At 37.7% G+C, this 25,141-nt stretch overlaps 2 protein-coding genes across 4 annotated transcripts; both read right to left on the bottom strand.

Moving 5' to 3' along the window:
* Nucleotides 1-5,138: 5,138 nt before the first annotated feature.
* LOC113331788 (nuclear pore complex protein NUP96-like) lies at nt 5,139-11,871 on the bottom strand. Of its 3 annotated transcripts, none has more exons than XM_026578427.1 (6): nt 11,629-11,870; nt 8,585-11,181; nt 8,244-8,367; nt 6,938-7,080; nt 6,439-6,536; nt 5,139-5,800 (listed from the first exon to the last, which is right to left on the bottom strand). In XM_026578427.1, the coding sequence occupies exons 1-6, from the start codon at nt 11,657-11,659 to the stop codon at nt 5,608-5,610; spliced, it is 3,186 nt and encodes a 1,061-aa protein (XP_026434212.1). In that variant the 5' UTR covers nt 11,660-11,870; the 3' UTR covers nt 5,139-5,607. The 3 variants fall into 3 exon arrangements, with proteins under 3 accessions (XP_026434212.1, XP_026434213.1, XP_026434214.1); XM_026578428.1 differs by having other exon boundaries at nt 5,484-5,800; nt 8,585-11,195; nt 11,629-11,871; XM_026578429.1 differs by having other exon boundaries at nt 5,484-5,800; nt 8,585-11,124; nt 11,629-11,871.
* Nucleotides 11,872-16,925: 5,054 nt separating this feature from the next.
* LOC113332032 (peptidyl-prolyl cis-trans isomerase CYP28, chloroplastic-like) lies at nt 16,926-19,707 on the bottom strand. The gene is made up of 3 exons (XM_026578694.1): nt 19,546-19,707; nt 18,558-19,397; nt 16,926-17,384 (listed from the first exon to the last, which is right to left on the bottom strand). Exons 1-3 carry the CDS (start codon nt 19,574-19,576, stop codon nt 17,176-17,178), a joined length of 1,080 nt encoding a protein of 359 aa, XP_026434479.1. The 5' UTR covers nt 19,577-19,707; the 3' UTR covers nt 16,926-17,175.
* Nucleotides 19,708-25,141: the final 5,434 nt, after the last annotated feature.

Raw genomic sequence — 25,141 nt, 5'->3', positions numbered from 1 at the left:
TGCCTTAATGTGAAAAGGTTTGGGCACACAAATATCATCAAAGTTGTAATGGGTAGTGATCTGAGGAGTCTTTAGATGGATTATTGATACAAAGTTTGGGAAACAACATTTCAGCATTTTAGTGAACCAACCATCATTCAAGTTTTTCTAAAATTAACCCATAGCCAGTTTGCATATTGGACCATGTGAATCTAGGACCAGAAAAACAAGATCATGCAATTCAAAAGCAACACAGAAATTTCAAAGATCGTTGAACTCAACATTATGTTGCATTCAAACCAATCTTACGTAATGTTCTATATAAAATAGTAGATATATTGTTAGTTACCGTGTAGAAGTCACGTTCCAAGAAAAGATCATTACCAGATAGTTTTTCTTCCTGGAAGGTTAATAACCGACGATGTTATTGTAGTTTATGAGCTAATTGACTTAATGGGGGATAATATGGCTATGCAAGGTCGGATGGCCATAAAACTAGATATGTCTAAGGATTTTGATAGACTAAATATATGCTCAAAACTCTTAATAGGCTTGGGTTATGTGAAGATTGGTGTTTGGCGATCAAACAATGTCTTGCAACTATCTCCATTTCCATTTTCTCAATGGCTCTCTAGGCATACGTCTTTTGTCTGATAAGGGTATCTTATCCGCTTATCATTTTATCTTGTGCATGGATTCCTTTTCTGGAGCACTCTTAATTAAAAGCATGACATAATAATCAAACTTGTGGCATTTTTATTTTCTTATAGGAGTCGTCCGTCTGTCTTTCATTTGTTTGTTTTTCTTTGTAGATGACTCCTTAATATTTTTTAAATCTATTGGACAATATAAGAACTTATCCCTGATTACTGAAGAATTCAACTTATACTCTGTACAATCTGTCAATTTTTACAAATTTAGTATGGCTTGTAGTCCTAATGTTAGTAACGAATGATGTCTCTAATATTTTGAATACTAATAAACTTGATTTGAGTGACAAATATGTTTTTTTGCAGCATGCATATAATATAAAAACGACTAAATTGTTATTACACGTGGGAAAGTAACTCCCGTAGAGTCTCTTAACAGAATTTGGTTAAGAAAAGTCGGGTTTGCCCGGTCCCATATTGAGGGGGAGTAGTTTCCCGCTTGACTATCGTCTGCCCCGTAGTTTGCGAGACCTGCTGCTGCTTGGTTTCCTTCTCTATAATTGTGTTGAATAACATAATATGAAATTTGACGCATTCGGTGTTTAATTTCTGCGATCATTTCTAAGATATACCAATGGGCTTCCTTTGGAGATTTAATGAAGTGTATGAGATTTTCAAAATCCGACTCAAATAACACTTTAGTCCATCTTCTTTCAGTTACAGTTCTGGTTGCCAATATTGTTGCCCATGTCTCTGCTGTGATCGACGTGGTTAGTCCTAGAGGTTGTGCAAGAGCCATTATCGTTTGCACGTTCTCGTCCCTGCAAATGAATCTTGCTCCCTCCATACCCGGGTGGCCTCTAGCAGCTCCATCAGTGTTTATCTTAATCCAATCTGGTTCCGGATTACACCAACCCACTTGAATGGTTGTAGTTGTCTTGGTTATGTTTGTTGGAATTCTAGGAGGCAGTTTTCCCGGGAGAACTGGTGGGGAAATCTGTTTTGCCCAATCAAATTCTTGTTATTGTGAAAAAGATCTTGCTACTATGTTTGCATGAGTGGATTGTGTTTCATTGAACACGATTTCATTTCTGGCCGTCCAGAGTGACCATAGTAGAAAATAACAAGATGTGATAGAAGAGGAACTGCCCAGTGTTTGCAGTATTTGTGAAATTGTTGTTTGCGGGTTTAAGGTAATTGGATGGTTGTTTCCTTGGGGTTGGATTGTTGATATGCGGTTAAAAAGGTTGGTCCAGGTAGACATTGTCACCGGGCAATGAGTAAGCATATGTTCAACTGTTTCTGGTTCGGAGTTGCATCGGGGGCAGAGGTTGGAAGTTGAGAGGTTAATGTGATGTAGCTTGGATAAGGTTGGTAAACCTTCATTGATAGCTTTCCACAAGAAAAGCTGAATTTTGGGAGGGCATGGTAAGGTCCATAAAATTTTGGTTGTTGGTAGGGGGTTTGGATGTGAGAGGTTATCTTATTGGATCAGAGAACTATACCCAGATGCAGTGGTGTATTTTCCTGATTTAAAATGGGCCATATTAGTTTATCTGGGGTGTTGTCAGGAAGAATGTGGATATTTAGGATGTGCTGGATGGAATTAGGTGGGATGTTGTTTAGCTGATCATGTCTCCAATTGTGAGAAAAAAGGGTTAATTAAATCAGCTACACATTGTATAGGGTAACACTGGATAGGATGAAGGTTTTGAAAGTGTGGTGTCCAATTAGCTTGGATGGGTGTATTTAAACCATTTCCTATTCGGTGAAATAACTGTTGTTTACCGAAGGTATAAGAGAAGTCATTTGTTTCCATTGCGGGCTAGCTGTAGAATGAACTGTGATCTCACCTTGGAATATTGGTTGATGTTTGAGGTATTTCTCGTTGAAAAGGGAGGTGCAGATGGAATGTGGTTGATCGTGTATGTTTCATATCCTTTTCATAAATAAAGCTTTATTGTGTTCGCCGCTCTTTCTGATTCCAAGTCCCCCTTCCGCTATCTTCTTGTTTACCTTGTCCCATCCTATTGGGTGGAGCTTTTTAACAGAAGAATCACGTCCCCAGAAAAAGTTCCGAGCAATCTTATCAATTTGTTTGTGTACATGGGTGGGGAAAAGCTGTGTTTGCATAAGGTGGTTGGAGGTCACCGTTAAAGAGATTTTTATGAGAACTAGCCTCCCTGCTATATTAAGGAATTTTGTCATCCATCATTGAGCTTTACGATCTAGTCGTTGCAGTAGCGGTTCGAAGATGTGTCGTGAGTTTGTCCCGTGCTTGAATTGAACTCCTAAATATATAGGTGGGTTTGATGTGTTGGCATGTCGAAAAATTGGTGTAGAGAGTCTATGTTTTGTTGTTGCAGCCCCGGATGGTGAATGATTATTGATTTCGTTTTGTTGATTAGTTGTCCTGGTGAAGAGTTGTATGATTGAAGTATCTTGTTTAGGTGATTGTTACCTTCCTGGGTAGATCTATACGTGATGAGGAGATCGTCCGCATACATTAGGTGTAGAATGGGAGGTGCCTTTTTTGATATTCGGAGACCATGAACCATATCTTTAGCTTCGAGATTGCCAATATTTGTTGATAGAATTTCCGCACGTATAATGAAAATGTAGGAAGATATGGGATCACCCTGTCTGATGCCCCTGGTAGGTGTGATGAATCCATGTGGTGTACCATTGATGTTGACTGAGTAAGTGACTGGATTGATACATAGCATGATATATTCCAAAAATATTGATGGAAAGCCCAATTTTGTGAAAGCTTTCTTGACGAAGCCCCAATCAAGGTTGTCATAAGCTTTCTTAATATCCAACTTTAGTGCTATTTCGGGGTCTTTCGTGATTGATGATGTTTTTGATGTGGTGGAAAAGCTCTTGGGCTATTGTTATGTTATATGTATTGATCTTTGAGGTACGAAGGCACTTTGATATGGGATTATTAAGAATGGGTGGGGGGGTAATCGGTTGACTAGGATTTTGGATATGACTTTGTAGCTGACATTGCAAAGGCTGATAGGTTTGAAGTGGGACGGTTTTGTTGGATTGTCAACTTTTGAAATTAGGGTTATGATTGTGTAATTCATGAGAAGGTGAATGTTTTAAGGAATTGAAAAACTCCGTACCATAACTATGAGTTGCAAGTGAGTGGTATCCCAGAAAACTTTAAAAAGTTTACTGGTGTAGTCGTCCGGTCCAGGAGCACTTTCGGAATTAATGGAGAACAGAGCTTGCTTGATTTCTTTCAATGTTACTTCCGCCGAGAGCATGTCACATTGAGCAGATGTCAATCTTGGAGTGATTTCCTCAAAGAGATCTTCATTTCTTATCGTATTTGGGGTTGTGTATTGGGAAGTGAAATGGTCCAGAATGATCTGGATAACCTGATCTTTATCACTGGCCCAGCTGTCTTGTTGATCTTGTAACTGCTTTATATTGTTACGGCTTCGGTGGATGGTTGCTTTGGTATGGAAGAAAGTCGTATTATTTCCCCCTGATTGGAGCCATTGGACTCTGGACCTTTATTACCAGTATGTTGCATGACATTAGAGCAAGGTTAGGTGTTGATTTCTCAGCTCTCTTTCTTGATTTATCCAGTAATCTAGTTCTTTACCGGGAAACAAATAACTCGACCAAAAATGTTGGTTGGTATGCATATTAAGCAAACTGCAATCTTAAATATAGTTTTGTTGACCCCCGGAAAAAAAAAAAAAAAAAAAAAAAACAATTCGAGACGTATAATATTGTCGTCTAGCGCTTTGAAAATCAGTCGTTAAAAACAGTTGAGATTAAGATCAGTAGATGGTGGGGTTTAGTATCTAGGATCATGCTCATTTTTTATAGGAATATACATATAATCTTATAAGAAGAACGTATCATCAAAATATTAGCTTTAAATTCATTGTCGTTTGAGTTTTTGGAGAAAAATGGCTCAAATCATGTGAGAACGTACATATAAGAGTGTGCATGGATCCCCTCAATTCCGAGATGCAATTACTTTCAAGTTTCACCATGTTAATCAGAGTGTGCATGGATCCTCCTCAATTCCGGGATGCAATTACTTTCAAGTTTCAAGTTTTATCATGTTAATCATTTAGATACAGTTAAAACTAGTGGCTCTTGGATTCCGTGAGCATTGCCAAGGTCTAGATACTGTTAAACAACATTACTGTTGGTGATGGGACGAAGGTTAGTATTTGAAAAAGATAAATGAGTTCCAAACTTCCAACAATCTAGATTCTCAATTTCATCTCAACTTAGAACTGGAATCTCTAGAATTTTAACAACCTTTTCATTGTACTGACTAGCTGAGATGGGAACCTAGTCCCAATGGCTTTTCCACTGTGAAATCTGCCTATAGAATACTTAATCTTTTTGGCAGTAATGGTAATTAAAATCCCATTTTTCATAAAGCTTTCCTGGAAGACAAAACTCCTTCACTATGCATGCACTTCCTACGGAAATGTACACAAGGTTGTCTTCCTACTGGTGACAAAATTTGAAGGTTCTGTCACAATATAAACACCAAATTTCCCTTCTGCACCAGCGATTTCTTTTGTATTTCTCGGGTGACTTTTCACAAAATTGCTACAAACCAATATTACAAAGTTTATGTATATATGAATGCTAATCATAAAATTTACCTAGCTCACTAGAGCACCTCAACTTCAATTGTTAGAACAGTTTACCTTCCACAGTGTTCATCATAAATTTTAGTTTAAAACAACACCCAAAACCTCCACTTGCTCCTTGGTGCCCATATTTTGCTGATGACGCAGCTCAGAGTAAATACATGTTATGGACCAGAGAGGGGCGGAGCAGAGTAGAGAAGCCCCTTAGTGATAATTCTGGATGAGCATTTCAGAGGAACTTTTCTTTTCTTCTTTTTTTGGTGGATTCCATCCCAGCTTGATACATACTAAATGTAATACACAGTTCTTTTATAACTCACATATCTAACGGCAACAGAGACCTATGATGCCTCTGAAAGATAATCCGTGAAAAGCGCAACTGCCTCCTGTAAATGCCAGGATCGAAGATCTTCGGGAAGCGGAGCTTTAACAATGGTATCGAAGGAATTCAACTGAACTTCAGGTATGGGGCATTCTTCGCCGCTCGATAGAAGTACATTGCAGATTTTTTCTGCCATCTTTGAATATGTTACTCTGAAAACAGATTAAAAAAAAAAAGCAATACTTAAAACTAGAAATGCAAAACTAAACAAAGCTTTAGCTAGATAGAAAACCTGTCACATATGTAGGAATACTTTAAGATGTATGAAAAAAGGTTAGGATGCATAGTTATTGCCTACTGAGATTCTAATGGAGGTAAAACAACCAAGCGAACCCGACATCCCTAAAACAGTCAAAACTCGTGATTCCCAGAAACACTACAAATGGATATACCAGAAGCATCCTTCAATCATGGATAGGGGGGCTAATGGAGAAAAATGCAGCAACCATCTTAAGAACCCCATATTAGACCTTGTGATTTATGGCCCTGAGGCTTATTTTGTGACCATAATGTACACAATCTTCAGCAAAGCATCATATAGCTGATAGCTCAATGTTTGTAACTTATAACTCACTCAGCTGTTATATGCATAAGATGGTGGGGGTTATAACTGCCAAGATCAGGTTGCCAGAACAGGGTTCCAGCAGCAATCCCAATCCAAATATAATTTGTAATCTTGGGATTTTTCGCTGATAATTATGAAACTAAGATTTTCGGTCACAGAAGATCCAAAGGGGAGTTATGAGAAAGGGTCCCGCAGCGCGCATGTAGAATTGAAGGATTATCACACCTGGCATCAACTGCTAATTTGTTTCCCCAAATAGCCATCGACTCTTTTAATCGTCCAAAAAAGTCTCTGCAGTCTCTATTTTTTGTTTCCATGGAATCCTGCAAGACATCGATGCGAGTTTTATCAAAAATCTTGAAGCAAACTAAGAATGCCTATAGGAGCTTCAAAAAAAAAACATTTGATTTCAAATTAGGATTACGAAAATGACAAGCTACTACTCAGTTAGTTAATCTATCATGTGACAGATGGGTGAATGCTGCTGTTGACCGAAATTACAGTTCAGTCTAACAGTATAAGCATGAACATTGTTTGTGTTGCCATCTAAGTAACACTAGTCAGAACTTTACTTGAGACAAAAGATTCACAGTACATGATGAAATCCCATTCATGTACACGGTAAAACTGATTCTCAAGAGAGTCCAGTTCAATGAAACACTAATCTGCTGTGCGGCATTCACATTGAGCGACCTCTAACCACTAAAGCAGAAAAGGATCTTACCACTTCACCCATGGCATCCTCTTGTAGAGAACTTTTAAGTGAGTAGAACGAAATATAAATTCCAGCACCCAAATCCCAATCTGCAATTTCTGACTTGTGACCTTCCATGGATATCGCAAGCCTCCATACCTCATCGTGTTTCGCTACATCAATTTATAAGATAGAAAAATAATATTCAGTAATCATAACAAGAGTACTGCTTTATAAACTTCGCAGCATCGATATGTATCAGCAATGGCACTCGTCTTTGACACTGCTTAAGATGGCAATGGACACTGCAGTCTCCTTATGCTCTAGGGTTACACAAAACCGAATGAAATTTGAAGATAATGAAAGGGACTAATTTACTGCAAATATCGAAAAGTCACAGTTCCCCTAATTTTGTTGCCATGGTTGAATTCCTACTCCATCGTCCACCTATTTTGTTCTCAAACAGTGTCCGACACGCAGTATAGCGGTCAGTCATTTTGTAGACACAGCACGGAATTTGTGCTGTGTAATTGTCATATATGAAAGTAGTCAACATGTAGCCTTAAAGAATAAAAATAAAACATCACAACGGAATCCAAGAACGAAGACAAATATGAGGCAGAAGGTGCTCAGACTTGCATGATAGCAACCTTAAAATAAGACTCGAAGTTTGCAGATATCATGAAAGTCTATTCTTCTCTCTCTCTCTCTCTCTCTCTCTCTCTCTCTCTCTCTCTCTCTCTCTCTCTCTCTCTCTCTCTCTCTCTCTCTCTCTTTTATTTTGTTTCATATAGTAGATAAAGCATATAATATCTTCTATCTTCTATTAGAGATGTACATCGGTCTTTTTCAAACTAACCTAGTCCAAAGGCTTAGAAATTAGAAGAGCTACTAATATTTTAGACTCACCTGGAGCTACATACTCTAAAATCTACAAAAATGTAAGGGTTTTAGACACAGCGTTTGTCAAGGTTGTTACGAGAAGAGTGAGTGAAAGAACATTTATTTTTTACGACTGTATTTCACACCCCTCGAACCTTGTACACATGTGATAAGGTATAATGGTATATATATGTGTATGCATGTGTCCACATTGAAGGTACCTAACGTTCCTATTATTTACAATTGTGCGGGTTGAAGTTGAGAGTAGGGTTAAAACCCAAATGCGTGGCTGAATCAAGACCGCCACTTATAACCCCAAACTGTATCTCTACCGCACAATGATCAAAAGCAACTGGGTATCATAATATTATTTATCATACATTGATAACAACAGGACAGCTACAGCAATTAAGAAAGTGGAAAGGACCCTTTTGCATGAATGGCTTTTCCATACCTGACAAGAAAAGTGAATGTGCAACTGAAGTCATGAAAATCGAGTGAGCTTTTGGCCAATTAGAACACTCTAGATAATTTTCAAGTGCTTCTGAAAGATCTCCATGATAGTGGAAATATACAGCCTGCATGGACAAGAAAAGTAAGTAAGAACTATTTTTAAGATAAGAAGAATACGCTCTCAAGTTTTTTTTATCTAAGTAAGTTTCAACATCTATGACTCGCAGCAAAATATGGCGATCACCAGATCAAACTTAACATCTATAGTGTTCCATAGAGACTTCTAATACGATATCAATAGTAGGAACCACATGACAGAGGCATCTAAAAGCTGATACATACCAAAGCCTCGTGACACCATGCTTTCGGAATGCCCAACTCTTCAATGAATTTTTTCTGCGTTTCTTGCGGACTCCAGAATTCACAATAACGGAACAAGATTTCCCTAATAACATTAGCCTGAAGATATGGGTAATCTTCATGGTAAGGCATGTGAAGAACAACATAGATAGCCCAGTGATACTGCCCTAGAAAGAGCAACTGAGAGACAAGACTCATATCAAGAACATGGAGATCATTTGAGCTGAAAGCTCCTACAGCCTCCAAAATGGCACGTTGATGCCAGATCATATGGTAGTCAAGAGCATCATAGGTTGAAGAGAAAGCACTGAACATAATCTTCAGAAGCCCAAAATCCTTTTTTTTATTAGCATGCAGGAGCATAAGATAATAAGCTAGGTCATAACGATCTCCCACATTCCATCTTGCAGCGTCTTCAAGTGTCCCCTCATCAATGTATATAGGAACTGGATATGGTGCCCTATCTTCATACAAAAGTTGTTCATATGTATCCACAATGTTAGGCAGTGAAGTATCTGGTGGTAGTTGATACCACATCAATGACCCTAGAAATCTTTTCCAGTCAAGTTTCGAAATCTCCAAAGCACCTTGAATATTACCAGCAAGTAACTCATATAATTGCAACCTATTCTTCTCAATGAAATTGAAGTCCAGCCCATTGATTCTCCAGTGGTCAAGCTGTTGAGCAACATCACCCCGATTCACCATTGATCCACCAGCCTGACTCAATAAGCAACTCAGTCTGACATCACCTCTAGAAGCAGCCAACTCCACTGCTTCACCCAGCTGTTTGCCAGTCAGGTGTAACAATATTTGCTGTAGATAATTTGAGTCATTCAAGTAACTAATTTCATCTTGCACGCGGTGAGAAACACTCTCTTGCAACCAGTAACTGAACTCTGCCCTCCGCACATAAGGGAGCGCTTCTAGATCGATATCTAGAGAACCATCCTTGTCATGCATCATGTCTTCTTCATCATCCACATCTATGGGCTTCAAACAGCCACTTGTTTCCCTGGCTGAAAAGAGAACCTTTATCAATTCCCAGATCGTAACTTGGTGCATTAGAACAGTACGGGCAGAAGAAGATAATCCAGGAACATCAAGCTGCTTCTCGACAATACCAATATGACCCCGGCAAATCTCTTGAAGCATTACTCTATTCGACACAATTTTCCGAAGCTTAATTTTAGAAGAACCCACTTCAACTTCGGTTGTTTCATGATCAATCGACTTGTGAAGATTCAAAGGAGAAGTGAAACAGAAATCAATAAGCTCCTTTTTCACTTTATTACTTTCATCCCTGACCACTTTGTCAACAGCAACCTCTTCTACATGAATTACAGAAGATAATCCCCTACCTGCATCAGCTTTACCTACAGGATTACCTGTGTGAAGAAGGACACCATTTGGACCCCATCCGACCCTGAATGATCTTCCCATAAACAATGCAGCATCAACAACGTTGCTGGACTGGCTTTTTGTTATAGGAGTTTCATATTTTAGATCAAGTTTGAAGCCATCCACTTTTGCTGTCCTAAGTGGCATGCCTTTGTTTTGGGAGGTCATGAGAATGGTTCCAGGAGGGACCGACTCAGTACCATTTTTACGGTACTCAAGCAAAGCCTGTGGGGTTCTCCGGACAGTGAGAGGACTAATCCTCTGACTCATCTTTCTCATAGAATACTGTACTGTGGGTTGTACATGCTCTTTACCAAAAGACTGCTTCTCGTGCGAAAATGGCTCATCAAAATCTTCCACATCCTCTTCCTCCATAGGAAACATCACCATCTTCATTTCTTGCATTTTGATTGGATCAAGCCCTAGGTGCGCAGGAAGAGAATGTGACAAAACACTTCCAGTGGGACTAATCGGCAGATCCTCATCGTCTTCTGTTAACTCATCATCATCATCCATTTGCCCAGCATGTTGAACTGCATTAGTATCATCCATGATAATATCCTCTTCATCGTCATCGGATAATCCAAATCTGCTGAAGTGAGGAACAATAAATTTCCATTCAACCTTAGTTGAGTCAAACGAAACGAAACATGCTCCCTGTCTTTCAGTACTGCTCTTCAATTTCTTGACTATATTGTCTAGATTATCCGCTTCTAAAGCGTGTGATCTTAACTGAAGAAACAAAACCACTTCAGCAGGCTTATTAAGAGCCTCTCCAACTTCAGGCTTATCCATTTCATCTTCATATACCACAATATTATGCCTATCAAACTTGACAATCTGATCCAGATTCAACCATCTAACATCAGTTTCACCAAGAAACTTAACAAATCCATAACCAAACCTTCCAACCGTGAAATTTTGAACTCGGCTACAATACCCAGGATCAGCACCCTCCTTCTCAGCCAAAACTTCTACTGAAGGTTCCATAAAATAATCAGACGAACGCAAAACAGGTAAAAACTCTTCCATGTCACTCGAACGAGAGTCCATGTTTGCAGAAACCTTCCTTTTCTTGAACTGAGATGAAATGTTTAAACCACTCCCCACTTCAAATCCACCTTCACAGGAAGCACGGGAAACTTTGCTTTTCATTTTATGAAGCTCATACGAAATCCCTATCAAAAGCAGACTTACATAATGTTTCAGCATCACAAACAGATATAAACATCAAATTAAAGCAAATATCATACCCATAACATCAGAAAACTGTTCGAACCGAATTGGATACATCTTTTCATAGCATACAACAAGTGTGGCAAACGAGAGTACTTGAACATAACTTAGTCTACCATTCTAGTGAACATTATATTCAACAACACGACATAACAATACTAACTAACCCCTAGAAACCTCAATGAAACCCAAATCTGAATCACGTAAATCACAATAGGTAGCTAATATTCATACTGACCTTGGAATCACTAAACCCTAGTCAAAATAGACAACTGACTGAGTCGAACATTGATAAGAAGAACATTTCTTAAAAACTACAGCAAATGCAAAGTTACAAAAACCAATCAAAACAAAAACAAAACCCTAAAAACCTCGGAATACAGGCTTACCAGTATGAGAAATCGTAGAAGCAGAAGCCATAATCCAGCTTGACAAAAAAAAAACCTCAAAATAGTATAATTAGGGTTTGTATTTTAATTTCTTTGATGAGACTTGAGAATAAGAACTCCCACTGTCTTTCTTCGGGGGGAGAGTCATGGAGGTGGGAGAAAGCTTCGAATAGGAGGCCCAAAGGCGGGCACTGATATGAAGAAGTACTGGAGTGAGTAATTATTCTGTATTTCTGTGTTGTATTGATGTCTGTACATAAATTATTCCTTCGGGAGTAATCTAATAGCGGTTCCACGAATGATCAACGGTAACGAAGTACGGTACACCTTTTACCGAGAAACTGTGTTGCCGATAGGGCTGCCTGTGGTTCGGTTTGGCTTGGTTTTGTGCCAAACCAAGAACCAAACCAATATTTCTTATGAAAAATCAAAACCCAATCCAGACCATGCTCGTTCCCATCGGTCTTGGTTCCCCAGTTTGAGAACTAGTGTTATGACTTGGAAAGCGTGAGCAAATAGGCAATCATATATCAAGATGATTTTACTTCGAAAAAGTGTTAAGATTATTGCTCGGTTGCTAGTTAAATAGATCAAGCACTATAATTTTTTTGAGTGTCCACAATCATAAAAGTAAACTAAAGACTAAACCCAAATTAAAAATTAAAAAAAATTGGTTTGCTCTGTGATGGCACGCTACGGTGGAGGAGCAAAATCTGATCAAGCATATGTTTAATCAACGCCCTAAACCGACCGCATTATATTGTACGTCTCACACCCGAGCGAACATATAATCTACGTTTAAGTGGAGCGTACATGTTATTAACGCCTGATATGGGATGGAGATGTAATGTGCGTTTGTTATCAGGGGGAGGTATAAAAGTACGCACGAGTAACGGGCGCATATTATATCAACGCCTGATGGGGCGCATGTTATACGTCAGCTTGATTCAAGGAAGATTATATTAACGCCTGGTGTAAGACACGTACCACCAGCACGTGCATCGTGAATATCTATATCAGGTGGACACAACCATAATTCTTCTTGTTTCTTCTCCTCTTTTCTAAACTTTCCATAGCAAAAGCGATAGTAGGCCTGAGTTTTTCTCTCTCTTTTCGGTTCGCCGTTCGAACAGGTATGTCCTTTTCTTTTATCTCTTTGGTTTTAGAAAAAGAAATTAACATGTACTATACAAAAAATTTATTTTGATTTTGGGTTTCCGTCTGTGATATTGGTTTGGGTATTTTTTTTCTCCAATTGAGATTATATGTGATGGTTAAATTTACGAACTTCGAAAACTTATCCAAGATTATATGTGAATGTACGACCAATTTTACGAATTGTGGTAAATTTATCAGGGATTCTACGACCAACCTTTAAAGTTGTAAATTAGGTTTTAAAGAATTGTTTTGAATTGGTATTCATTAATTTGAATTGGGTTTTGGTTAATTTTATGGGTATAGAGATGTATATGTTTGTTGTACATGTAGAAGAATTAATTTGTGTGTATGTAAATTGGGTTAAAACAATAGAGATGGATATGTTTGTTGTACATGTAGAAGACCTAATTTGTGTATATGTAAATTGGGTTAATACAATTGATTTTGATGTGATTTTTTTGAATTTGGAATTGATTAATTAATTTTAGCTGGGTTTTGGTTAATTTTACGTGTCTATAGATGGATATGTTTGTTGTACATATAGAAGACCTAATTTGTGTTTACCGGACTTATAGAATTTGAAATTTATAGCCGTTTATGGAACTGTAGAATTATGAAACTATAATGAATGTTTGTTGAGTTCAATATATTTGTATTGTGGTTTGAGGGTTATTCTTTTAGTTAGAATATTATTTTTATCTTATCCGAAAATGTCTAAAACACCGATGTCGAGATTCGTTGGTCGCCTAAAGACCAACAAGAAACAGAAATCTATAGCTGATGAGAATCCGGGAATAATACCAACTGTTGAAATTAAGGAGGTCTTTATTCCCGGATTAGCGAGCTACCGAGTAGTGGAAGATGATAAGAAACACGCTTCTACGGACATTACCTTTGCAAGCGATCAAACATTTAGGTATCAACATCGTGGTTCCCTGATCTCGGTCATTAAATACTATAAGGTTATTACAACATACAGTCCTAGGGTTAAATACATAATTGAAAGGGCAAGATGGGAAAGTTTATTGACCATGAATGTAAGAAAAACCTCACATCCCTTGGTCGATTATATTGTTGAGCGGTTTTGAGACACAACGAACACTTTTCATTTCCCTTTTGGTGAGATGGGGTTCACACTCCTTGATTGGGTCATGTTGACAGGAGTTGCAATTGGTGTTGGGGATGAGATTATGTATGATGCAGACAAGTACCAATTTGAATATGTTCGTGAGCATATTTTTTCGGATATACAAGATGCCTCGCGTTGTCTAAAAGGCGCGTCGAGGGTTTCAAATGCAATTACAGTTAAATTTTTAAGCTCATATTTGATAAAGATAAGTTGGTTGCGGCTGAAGATGATCTTTGATCTAAACGAAAATCAAATAGACTTATCTGTTAGAGGCAGATTGGTATCAAAAATTTTCACTTCAGCTGAAGCAACTCCTACGTTGTAAAAGACATCAGCTAAAGGAATCAAGTGCGTACAACCTTGCAAGGTTCAAAAGACGTAAGGAACGCGACTGTAACTGAATCGCTTGGAGGGTAGGTTCGGTCTCAACTACATTCAAGTCCGAAATCTAATAGTACGCTAGTGTCTATAGCGACTTAATACAGTGTGGTGTTCAATATGGACGAGGTACCGAGGTTTTTATGCTATTGTGGTTTCCTTGTTAACAAAATTTCTGGTGTCTTGTGTTTTTTTTTTCCGCATTGTTTATCTTTATAATTGGATTTACACAGGTCAGTATGTAAGTAGATACGTCCGTTTAATTACAATTGATTACGGGACTTGTTTCTTGTATAATTTGTATCTTGAAAGATTAATAACAGGTTTAATCAATTGGCAGGATTCTGATTAGATCTTGGATATTGATTTTTGAGATCGTCCAAGTACTCTGCTTAACAATCAGGTTCAGGGACTGTAAGTCCATATATACGTACTAATTGAGTAGAGTTTGAGATATAAACTCTATACACATATTGTCAAGGATCATTCAGTCTACTTACTATTGTATTAAATTTTGTCTATACAGGTTACCGAACGAAAAGGTTGGGCGTATTTGATATCCCATGCGTTTTCACCTTCTGATTCACAAGCAGGGACGAAGGGAGAGGGTGCAAGTGGCGTCATTTGCACCAACTAAATTCTAAGTTTTAGGGAAAAAGGTTTTAGATTTTGTGAATTCTTTTGTCGATTGCCAAAATAATAATAAATTTAAATTTGTATCATTAATAAGTCAAAATGTAATATATCGGCTATTAACATCTGAAATTGGCCTATTTTGAATGCGTTTAATAATGTTATTGCGAAAATGGTAAGTTTATACCATGCGAGCTTTTATATTATGTCAAATTGTAGCTTATCATGTTGATCAATTCTTTTCGTTTGTTTTTATGTATGTCAGAGTTTGTTTTTTTTTGACCCCATAATGTATGATTCCTGGTTCCGTTCCTGTTCACAAGTCGATCAATCCACGTTGGACGCCACAAGTTTCATCGTCGTTTATGTTGAGATCAAAACCTAGGAGCCTGTTTTTGTTATCAATCCAATACGAGACTCCACCACAGTCGACAATCTTGAGGGCAACAAACTTCATAGTTGTTCCACTTGCCAAAATCAGATGAAAATATATCAATGTTAAAGTTCCTCAAATTGGCTGTTAATGGTGGTATACGCACAACCTTGTAAGTTGTAACTGGGGCAGTTGAATGAGGAATCACGAACAATACTAGGCGCCAGCGGTATATGTTCACTGGGTTAATGGGTTACATACATAATAACTTGTGTCCATGCTCCAGCTTATACAACAGAGAACCAAACATTACTTGAACTCAAGAGGTTCAATGTTCTGTCTTTTTGACTTCTGTTTGGACAAGCTAATGTTGGATTTAAGAACTTAAAAGAGACAACCAGATATGAACTGAAAACTACAATCAGAAGACAATAAGGAAAATTAAGGATATGCCCCAAAATCAACTGTCATCTTGGGGATATGTCTCAGGATTCCAGTTTTTGGGAATATGCCCCAAAGTAACGGTTTCCGTCAAAAAACCGTCAAATAGTCAATTTATCGTAAATGTGTCTAAACATTCTCTCTAATTTCTTCGAGGTTTTTTCTATCTGAATATGTTCCTGAACCTTGTAAAGGTGTTAGCATATGGTATATCTGTTTTTTAATTCGCATATGTAATCCTAAGTGTGTGCGAATATAAACTACTTAACGGTTTTGGATGGAATTTTGGATGGCTGGGAAATATCCCGAAAACTGGAATCCTATGACATATTCCCAAAATGACATTCGATTTTGGACATATCCCCATATTTCACGAGACAATATTGAGAACCTTTTGTCCGGTGTGAGGATGAAGTCGTTAGTGTGAACTAAAAGCCCATCAGAGAAATTTGTTCAATTTAATCCAGTTTTTTAAGAAAATTGGGTTAGAGAGAAGTGAAAGCCACACCTTAGAAACACACTTGCAGAATGCAGTTGAAGGAAGATGGAGAAAGATCTTAATCCAGATATCCACTCGTAAACCATCTGTACATGGGGTTTCTGTTTTCCCACATTCAGAAGTGGATGGGGAATGAAAATCAATCCTGAAATGGACTTCACGGATATATGCTAATACTTTACTTTGGTATATAAAATTTGATTATTATCATACATGTAATCACGGCCAAAGAAAAGAAAACAAACACCAGAAAGACTCGAGACTACTTCCTCATCATTTCATGTCTGCTTTGTACATTTACATCCCAGCACGTAATTTTTGCAGAGACTAACTAGATTAATTGAATCAAGATTCAGGACCTGGTAGATTGCATCTTACAACTACTTCTAAACATATAATCATTTTAGGCGCACTAGATTAAGATAGATAGTTTGTTCTTCTGTAAAGAATTTCTTGTCAACCATGTAGATCATCCTTGTTGAAACTCTAGGTCAGTGATCTGTATACTGTAGTTCGACAATTATTAATCTATTTTACCTTTAAAAGCTAGTAAAAAAACTCCAAAACTGGACTACATGTTGTGACAGTGACCTACTAAGGTAAATGTTAGAACACTAACTGTTACATTAAACACACACACACACACGCAGGCACATCTACTATCATCCTCGCAAGAAGGCTAGAGAGGTTGAAATCTGAAAACTTACAATATATTTCATATCAGCTTCAATGGAAACCAAAACTTACAAAATTTAATACCATGAGCTCCAGTAACTTGGAAGATTGATTATTATGCTCATGGATAAGCAGGGGAAAAAATACAAGAAATCTAAAGCCTGAGAAGGATTCGATAATGTTTGTCCAAACTAGAAATACGAGTAACAGTAAGGCGTAGAAAATATATACTTGTACATGAGGAGCCAGATAACTGATAAATTAAGGCAAGGTGGGAGAAAGCGAAGGCTTGGCCACTTTGAACTCTCCACAATTACTAATGTAAACTGTTTTAAGAGGACGATTCCAAATTGTTCGTGCATTCTGGGCTCTTTCATCCCCAAAGAACTCAGCCAAATCATTGAACTGCCGAATTCGTTCTGATGGCTTGTATGTGGGGTTGGAAGCTATAGTCGTCACAACATCCAACCCTGAAATGCAAAACCGCGAATATGTTAGCAGGACTCCTGAGAGTTTACTTCTTTTCCTATTTTACTTGTCAAACGTATACACATATGGTAATAGCTGCGAAGAAATGAAATAAGTTGACATGTAGCACAGAACAATGCACAGTTCATTGCATCATATCTCGACTGGGGTCCACTTTATCGAAGTAAAATCCCCCAAGGAAATGGACAGCCACCACCAGATAAGGATGCATGGTATGAAGGTCTCAATCAAGGACATGCTCTTATCCAATGTGTACTGTGTAGAGAGTAATGCTAGTACCTGTAAGTGCCATCCTAGTCTGGCACAGTTGCGAGTTTGGACTTGTGATCTGACCGCCTCAGTGCCTCACACTTATATAGAAATTTTATTGTGATAGTAAACCATTGTTCTAGATCGAAGGAAAAATGACTAATCCCAAATAACAAGCCACTATACCAACATCAACCTCATTAACAACATGTATGACCTCGGCAAAAACTTCATAAATATTTTTTTGGAAAAAAGTGATACAACTTCCAGGTCCTCTCCTAGTTTTCAGCTAGCTATATCTTCTAGTGAGAATCTTCTCGTTGACAAATATCAGTCCATTCTAAAATAGTGTAAGCGCATCATCTAGTGACTGCAATTGGCAGTACAATAAATAGCCCAACCAGCCTCCACTTCTAATTAATGGATGATGGGGCCGGAAGTGTTAAAATGAGCTCAATTTTCCTATGAGGGCATTGAACTCAGACATATAGACCACCATCAACAAAAATTGGTACCCAAATCATCTCCACTTGGGCCCCACAGGCAACAATGTATGCTCAACTTTCAACTGAATAGCAATGATGCACAAATATATATCGTATATCCAACTTTATTTAGTTTCTCTACTTCTTTTACTGAAACTTTATTTTATGGTTGCCGACTACATGCTCTTTCTAGTTACTCCAATTGCTGATATATTTACCTCTTGCTCAAAAAATGCAACATTTTTCCTAGTTCCTTTCGAACCTAGTTATGGCATAGCTCGTAATGTAACCACCTCATCTCTATTAGTAAACAATATATAGCTCATAACTCGGTCCTTACTGGAAACAAGTCAAGGACTGAAGAATTAACATGTGCAATTAGATCAGAACAACAGAATATAAGAAAAGGTAAAGCCTAACCTTCCAGAACAACTCCAAACACAATATTGCCATTGTCAAGTTGTGGGCACGGTCCAGGACCAGTAGTAACCAAGAACTCAACATTTCTGTAAGTTGGATCCAGCTTTATGTCATCATCATCATCATTCTCAGACAAACACAGTGAGAGAACACCAGGCCTGGAATGACCAAGAGCAAAAGACTTAGAATCAATTGCTTCTGTATTCCTTGCCAAATCCGAAGGTGGGCGTACAGTTCCCTTATCTCTGTTCCTACCCTGACGACCAGCAATGAAATACTGACCAGGAAATATTTTCTGAACTAGCGTCCCTTTGTAAGAGGAACCAGCAGTAGGAGAACCATTGCACATTGCTTTGAAATGCGCCACTGTTATTGGAACCACCTTACCATAGAGACCGAAAACAACCCGACCCAAGGGTTCAGTATCTTGACATGTTATGAGTTCATCCCCAAGGGTTCGATCAGAGCTGTTGAAACTAGGACAAATGCTGAAATCCATGAAGATTCTATCTGTAATTGTGGTGTCTGGTGTAGAAGGTTTGGGAGGAGCAGGAGGAGGAGAAGGTTTAGATGGAGAAGGCGGAGATGGGGAATTTGGAGTGGTGATAGCATCTTTTTTTCCTTCTGTTTCTTTATCTTCAGCTGCTACAGAAGGGAAGGTAAGGGAAACTACGGATGCAGAGGATGATAAGAGGAGGAGAGACCGGCGGCTGATGACGGATTCGATTTTATTATTGCTGTTAGTGTCTTTTTGCTGGGCAGCTGAAATCCCAAAAAAGATTTTGGCTTTTGATTTTGTTTTGGTTTGGCGGAGATGACGATGGCAATGTAGAAACCCAACTTACTTGTTTCAACAGAATAAAAATTAAGTCAATTAAAATCAATAATAAAAAAAGGAAATTGAAATCGAAGCAATGTCATGGAAACTACTGTGTGAAATTGAAATCTGACTGTAATTCAAGTTTAAAAAGAAAAGACAAATAATTACCAGTTTGAGGAACCGTAGAAGTGGATGCCATGATCGAGTTTGGTGAACGAATAAGTGAAGTTCAGAATAGCATTTCTAGGGTTTCATTTTGAGTGTGGTGTGGACTGGACTGATTTTTTTGCGGAGTAAAATGGTTGGAGGAGAGGGAGAGCTTTGAATCGTAGAAGCATTGAATGTGCGAAATTTTAAGTGTACCGCCCAGGAATTGGGTTTTGTTCACCCTAAATATATATCAAGTCATCCGTCTCCCAAAATAGCTAATGCGGTATACCTTCGTGACATTGGCGGTATCAAAACTTTGTGACATTGTTTGCCGTCGCATACTGGTTTCCTATAAATTTGAAGGTAAAAGTTACCTTACTCGAAAGTCAGTTTCATGTGCCAAAAATAACATTTTCCACATCTTTGGAGAAAAAATTACGCTCACAGTATGGGAGCAATTTGTTTGGCAGTGACTAAATACAACCCACGTTTGGGTTAAATGCAATCCTGGCTAAATGCAACCCATATAAAAATGTAATTTGTTATTAAATACAATCTAAATCACATTTAACAATTTTGATATATACAATCCTATTGTTGACCGATTTGAATCAACCTAAGTTTCTTAATATTTCTTCTTCTTTATTAGAGATAGAACGAGAGAGACGACTGAGGAAGTTACCATCACCATTGATATTTTTTACTAGCTTCTTTTTCATGGAGAAATTCAGTCGAAGAATTAGCTGAGAACCCCAAAAAAACATCTTCTCCAAAACCCTTTTCATGCTCTCCAAAAAAAAGAAAAAAAAAACTGAAAAAGTAAAAACCCCTAAATCCTTTTTCTCTATCACCGTGATTAATTAACAGGTTATGATCCTTCCTCCTTCGCGAAGCAAATCGATTGAAAGCATCAATCAAAATGCCTCGTAAACGATTATAAACTATTGCGGCTTATGGTCGCTCGTAAACGATTGACTTAAGCATTGCCATCATCTACCAGTTAGTGTGAAAGAAATTATCTAAAAACATAGGTTCGACCAGACTTGGATGACTTCTTTCATCCGGAATCGACCACACTTGGATGACTGCTTTCATCCGGATTCGACCAGACTTCGATGACTGCAACATCAACAATAGACGGTAAGAAAATTTTAAATTCAACCATAAATTATAGACTATCGCAGCTTATGGTCGCTCGTAAACGATTTACTTAAGCATTGCCCTCATTTACCAGTTAGTGTGAAAATTATCTAAAAACATAGGGTCGACCAGACTTGGATGACTGCTTTCATCCGCAGTCGACCAGACTTGGACGACTGTAACATCAACAATAGGCGGTAAGGAATTAAAGGGTTAGTCATTTATAACTGACCACTGGGGCAACGATTAATTTCATTCTGGCCGACTCTAGGCTCTTCAAGTCAACCAGGACAAAACGACTATGTGTGTCAGTTCAGCAAAGATTTTATTCCGAATCATCTAGGGTTTGGCCTAGATTTTCTAAACTTGGATCACTCATTGAATAAGTTATGACTAGGGTTTACAGTTCATTAGTGAAGAAGAAAAAAAAGAGGAAAAAAACCCTAAATATAAACTTGTCGTAATGGAGAAGACATGATTGGGTTGTTGTTTTGGATTATGAGTTGGATTTGACTTGACTTTTTTTAGGTTGCATTTAGTCACTTTTAAAAGTAAAGTATATCAGAATTTCAAAAGTGGTATCTAGGTTGCATTTAACCCAAACGTGGGTTGCATTTAGTCACTGCCATTTCTTTTCAACTAGCAGTTTTAAGACTATTAGTTCACTAGATATAACATCAACAAACAGTTGATTTGACCATAATTATCCCTTCCTTTTTTCATTTTTGATTTCATTAAGGACAACAAGAAAATCCTATGAAAACACCTGATTTTTAGCAAACTCAAATGCATCATCTTCTAGTTTTGAAATCTCTAATGATAATTTAACACACTTATTACAACGAATCTAACATATCTAAAGTGTGTTTGTCTTCGCCATGGGTTCATAATTTACTGTTTTATCTACATGGATATCAAGAATGCAGGTAGTTGTGGATGTTGTTCAAGAAGTTAAGTATTTACCGTTCTCTGGGTTGAATTTGTCCTTGGAGATAATTATGTGAAAAATTAGTAGAACAGTAGTAATGTCATTTTTATGGAATCTTCGTTTGACGTGAGAATATGTCATTTGGGAGCGTCAGAATTCCATATAAAGATCAAAGAAAATTAAGAATGTAATTTATGTTTGAAATAAGAGAAGAATTTATGCAACATATTCAAACCTCGACGCCTTTAAGGCCGATAAGATCAAACACGAAGAAATTCGCATGAACAAAAGTTTATATGTCACTAAAGTGTCTAGTGAATGGATAACAACACGGAAATCGGATATTTATGCATTGAAGTAGTGATTTTAGATCTATAAACGCTAATAAAAGTTATATTTGATAAAGAAAATGGACAAGATGAAAATGCTTGAGTGATTGATATAATTGTGGTTGAACCCACAATTTGGAGATGTCATGTCTGGTGAATTCAACAGTCTTGGAATTGTTAATGAAATATGATCTCGCGTTTGTTTTGGGTAAAAACGGTTTACACGAAAAAAGGTAAAATGGTGGAGTAGGTTGATGTTAGTGAGAGTAAATAGTCTAAGCCCTTAAAACAAATGTATTTTAAAAGTACTTTTGAGTTCGAGAGATCAATCAGTACGATCCTGGCCTAAACCAATAAATCGTCGTTTCAGTCTTGATTCAGGCACAATAGGAGGAAATGGTTATGTAGGGAGGGAAGCGGAGAAGGTATTGAGATCAATAAAATTGGATGCCATTGATGGGATATGTTGAATTGTTGTGAAGATGAAAATCATATTACCATACGTAAGTCTGAGTTTTTTGAGATGCTTCTAAGATGATTGTATGATAATCGTAAGATATCTTGGGATAGGTCGAAGAACCCATTTGTAGTAGTGATAGTTAACAAATTGATCACGTAAGTGGTGGAAGTTGCAGAGAATTGAAAGAGTATCGAAGTGGAAATTGTGGTGAATGAGATTTGGGGTAAAAGTGGTGGATTAGGCAAGTGCTCGTTGAAGCAAATCGTCTAAACCTTTAAACAAATGTACTGCATTGAAGTACTTTGAGTTTTAGACTAATTTGTAGGAATCTGGTATAAACCAAGAAAGTGGTCGTCCCATAATCAATTCGGTCACAAGGAATGAGAAGGGTCGGTATGTAGGGAGAGGGAAGGTGATAATGCGTAGGAATCAATGGAAATTGATTGATTGATATATGATGTGTTGAAATGCTTTGAAGATGATTTCTCGATGTAAGACGAGATAAATCTTCTGTAAATGCTTGATAATTTAATGTTATAGGTTTGCTTACGTTGAGTCTTGTTAAGTTATCTTAAGTTATCAAGTCATAGGTTAAGGAACCTATTTATTACGAGGTAGTTAGCACATCGATCTCATATAAGTGGTGACGTCTGAAGAGGAGTGGAAGAATGGAGAAGTGGGAAATTTTGTGTAAACTAGTTCCACTTTGCGTGAGAGACTTGGTTGATTGACCATCCATTATCCCATTTTCTCCTTGAACTTCCAGCATGACTTACTCATATTTATCATCTTAGATGTATTGCACATCGCACGTGTTGTGGGCCAACAGACCAATACCCTAATGAATATCCCCCCATGTGACATGAATTTATGTCTCATGTGAAAGTCTGTCTTACAGGCGTATTTTATGTGGTCAATTATTGACCTACTAAGGGTTAGTCCTCGGGGGAGTTAGGGGAGTTGAGTGTAGTTCATTGTTTACCCGTTAGTCGTGGGGAAGTTCGAAGGAATCTCTCAAAATCCCCGTTAGTCGTGGGACAGCTTAGAAGAGTCTCCCAAACCCCCTAGAAAACCCTCCTTAGTCGTGGGAGAGTTTGAAAGAAATTCTTGAACTCCCTGTTAGTGGTAAAACCTTAGAATGCTAGGGAGTTGGTTTTTTTGGGGAGTTCTGGGGAGTTTACAACGTATTTTTGCCTCACTACAAATGTTTCAAAAGAGTAGAGATTTTGGAAAAGTCTCCCAAACTCCCTAAACTCAACATCAAACTCTCTTAAACTCCCTACACTCTCTTACACTCCCTCAAAATCCCTAAGATTCACAATACATTAAACTCCTCCCAACTCATCCGTGGACTAACCCCCTGCTAGTTAGACTACGAGTCTTAACTGATGAATTGAACATACATAGTTCATAATTCAAGGTTATGAAGGATGAAGCATGAGGTGTCTACTGATACAACAACATGTTTTTTGGACCATAGACGTCGAGTCTGACGGGTAACTGATGATCGTGACATATCATTATGCTAGATGAGGCATAAATGATAGCCGAATGACTTGGATCAGTAATCATCGGATTATTGATATTGCTAGATCGATCATAAACCATTATGATGTGTCAAAAATTTGACAGGAAGTCATATGAAGATGATCATTGTTGAATGATCACAAAAGGTAATCCTCGATCCACGTGTCATGAGTAATTTGAATGACAAGCAGAGAGATTATAATATTAAAATAATGGTCAACTGATGAATCAACTAGGTGGTTGATGGACCAACTGAGTATTGGTTGATGAACCAATAAAATACTGATAGCTGGATCAGTAAGAAATATTTCTTCCTTGAAAATTCATAATTGAGCCAATATTGTTTTGCAAAGCAATTGATAGTTGAATCGATTAAAATATCAGTAGTTGGACCGAATATTATATTATTAAGAAAAATATTGATTGTTGAATCAATACAAAATTATTGGTGTTTGAACTTGTTCAGAATTATGCTTTGCAAAGCATTACATTCAAAACCCTAATTTTGACAAATGGATGATCCATGAATGACTGAGTAAAAATCCACCACAGATGAGAGAGGACCGGCCATTGATGGTGATGGACCGACATGTGGCGCCAAAATGCTTGGTTAAGCATTCACCAAAGTCATTTGCAGAGCATTTGGTGTGTAGATGATTAATTAATGTTTAATCATAACTAAAATTAGTACTCTCAAGAACATTATGAAAGCACTGGGGGTAACAAAATGCACCGCCAACTTTTTCGTAGGCAATCTGTATGGACAGCCTCAACACAACTCAGGGAGTTAAAACTCAATCAAGGAAAGTGTCTATAGTTATATCTCTATTTCTCTTGCGATTAGAACGTTTACAAAATTGAATCCGTGAACTTAATCACAAAGTGAGTTCCCGGACGGTACCAAAGAACAATGTCCAAGGATCAATCAAGTCGTATCCAACAAACTAGGTCGGACGTTTCTACGATCAACACACAGCCTGTGATATTTCAATTATAAAGATAAACAATATAATGCGGAAAAAGAAATAACACAGACACCAGAAATTTTGTTAACGAGGAAACTGCAAATGCAGAAAAACCCCGGGACCTAGTCCAGATTGAACACCAAACTGTATTACCGCTACAGACACTAACCTACTACCAATTAACTTCGATATGAAATGTAGTTGAGCCCGAACTCAGTCTCCCACTGATTCAGGTACATTTGCGCTCCGTATGCCTCTTGAATCC

The sequence above is a fragment of the Papaver somniferum genome, unplaced genomic scaffold (genome assembly GCF_003573695.1).
Source record: "Papaver somniferum cultivar HN1 unplaced genomic scaffold, ASM357369v1 unplaced-scaffold_128, whole genome shotgun sequence".
Classification (NCBI taxonomy): Eukaryota; Viridiplantae; Streptophyta; class Magnoliopsida; order Ranunculales; family Papaveraceae; genus Papaver; species Papaver somniferum.
Note: the sequence above shows the minus strand (reverse complement) of the source record. Positions and strands in the feature narration are given on the sequence as shown.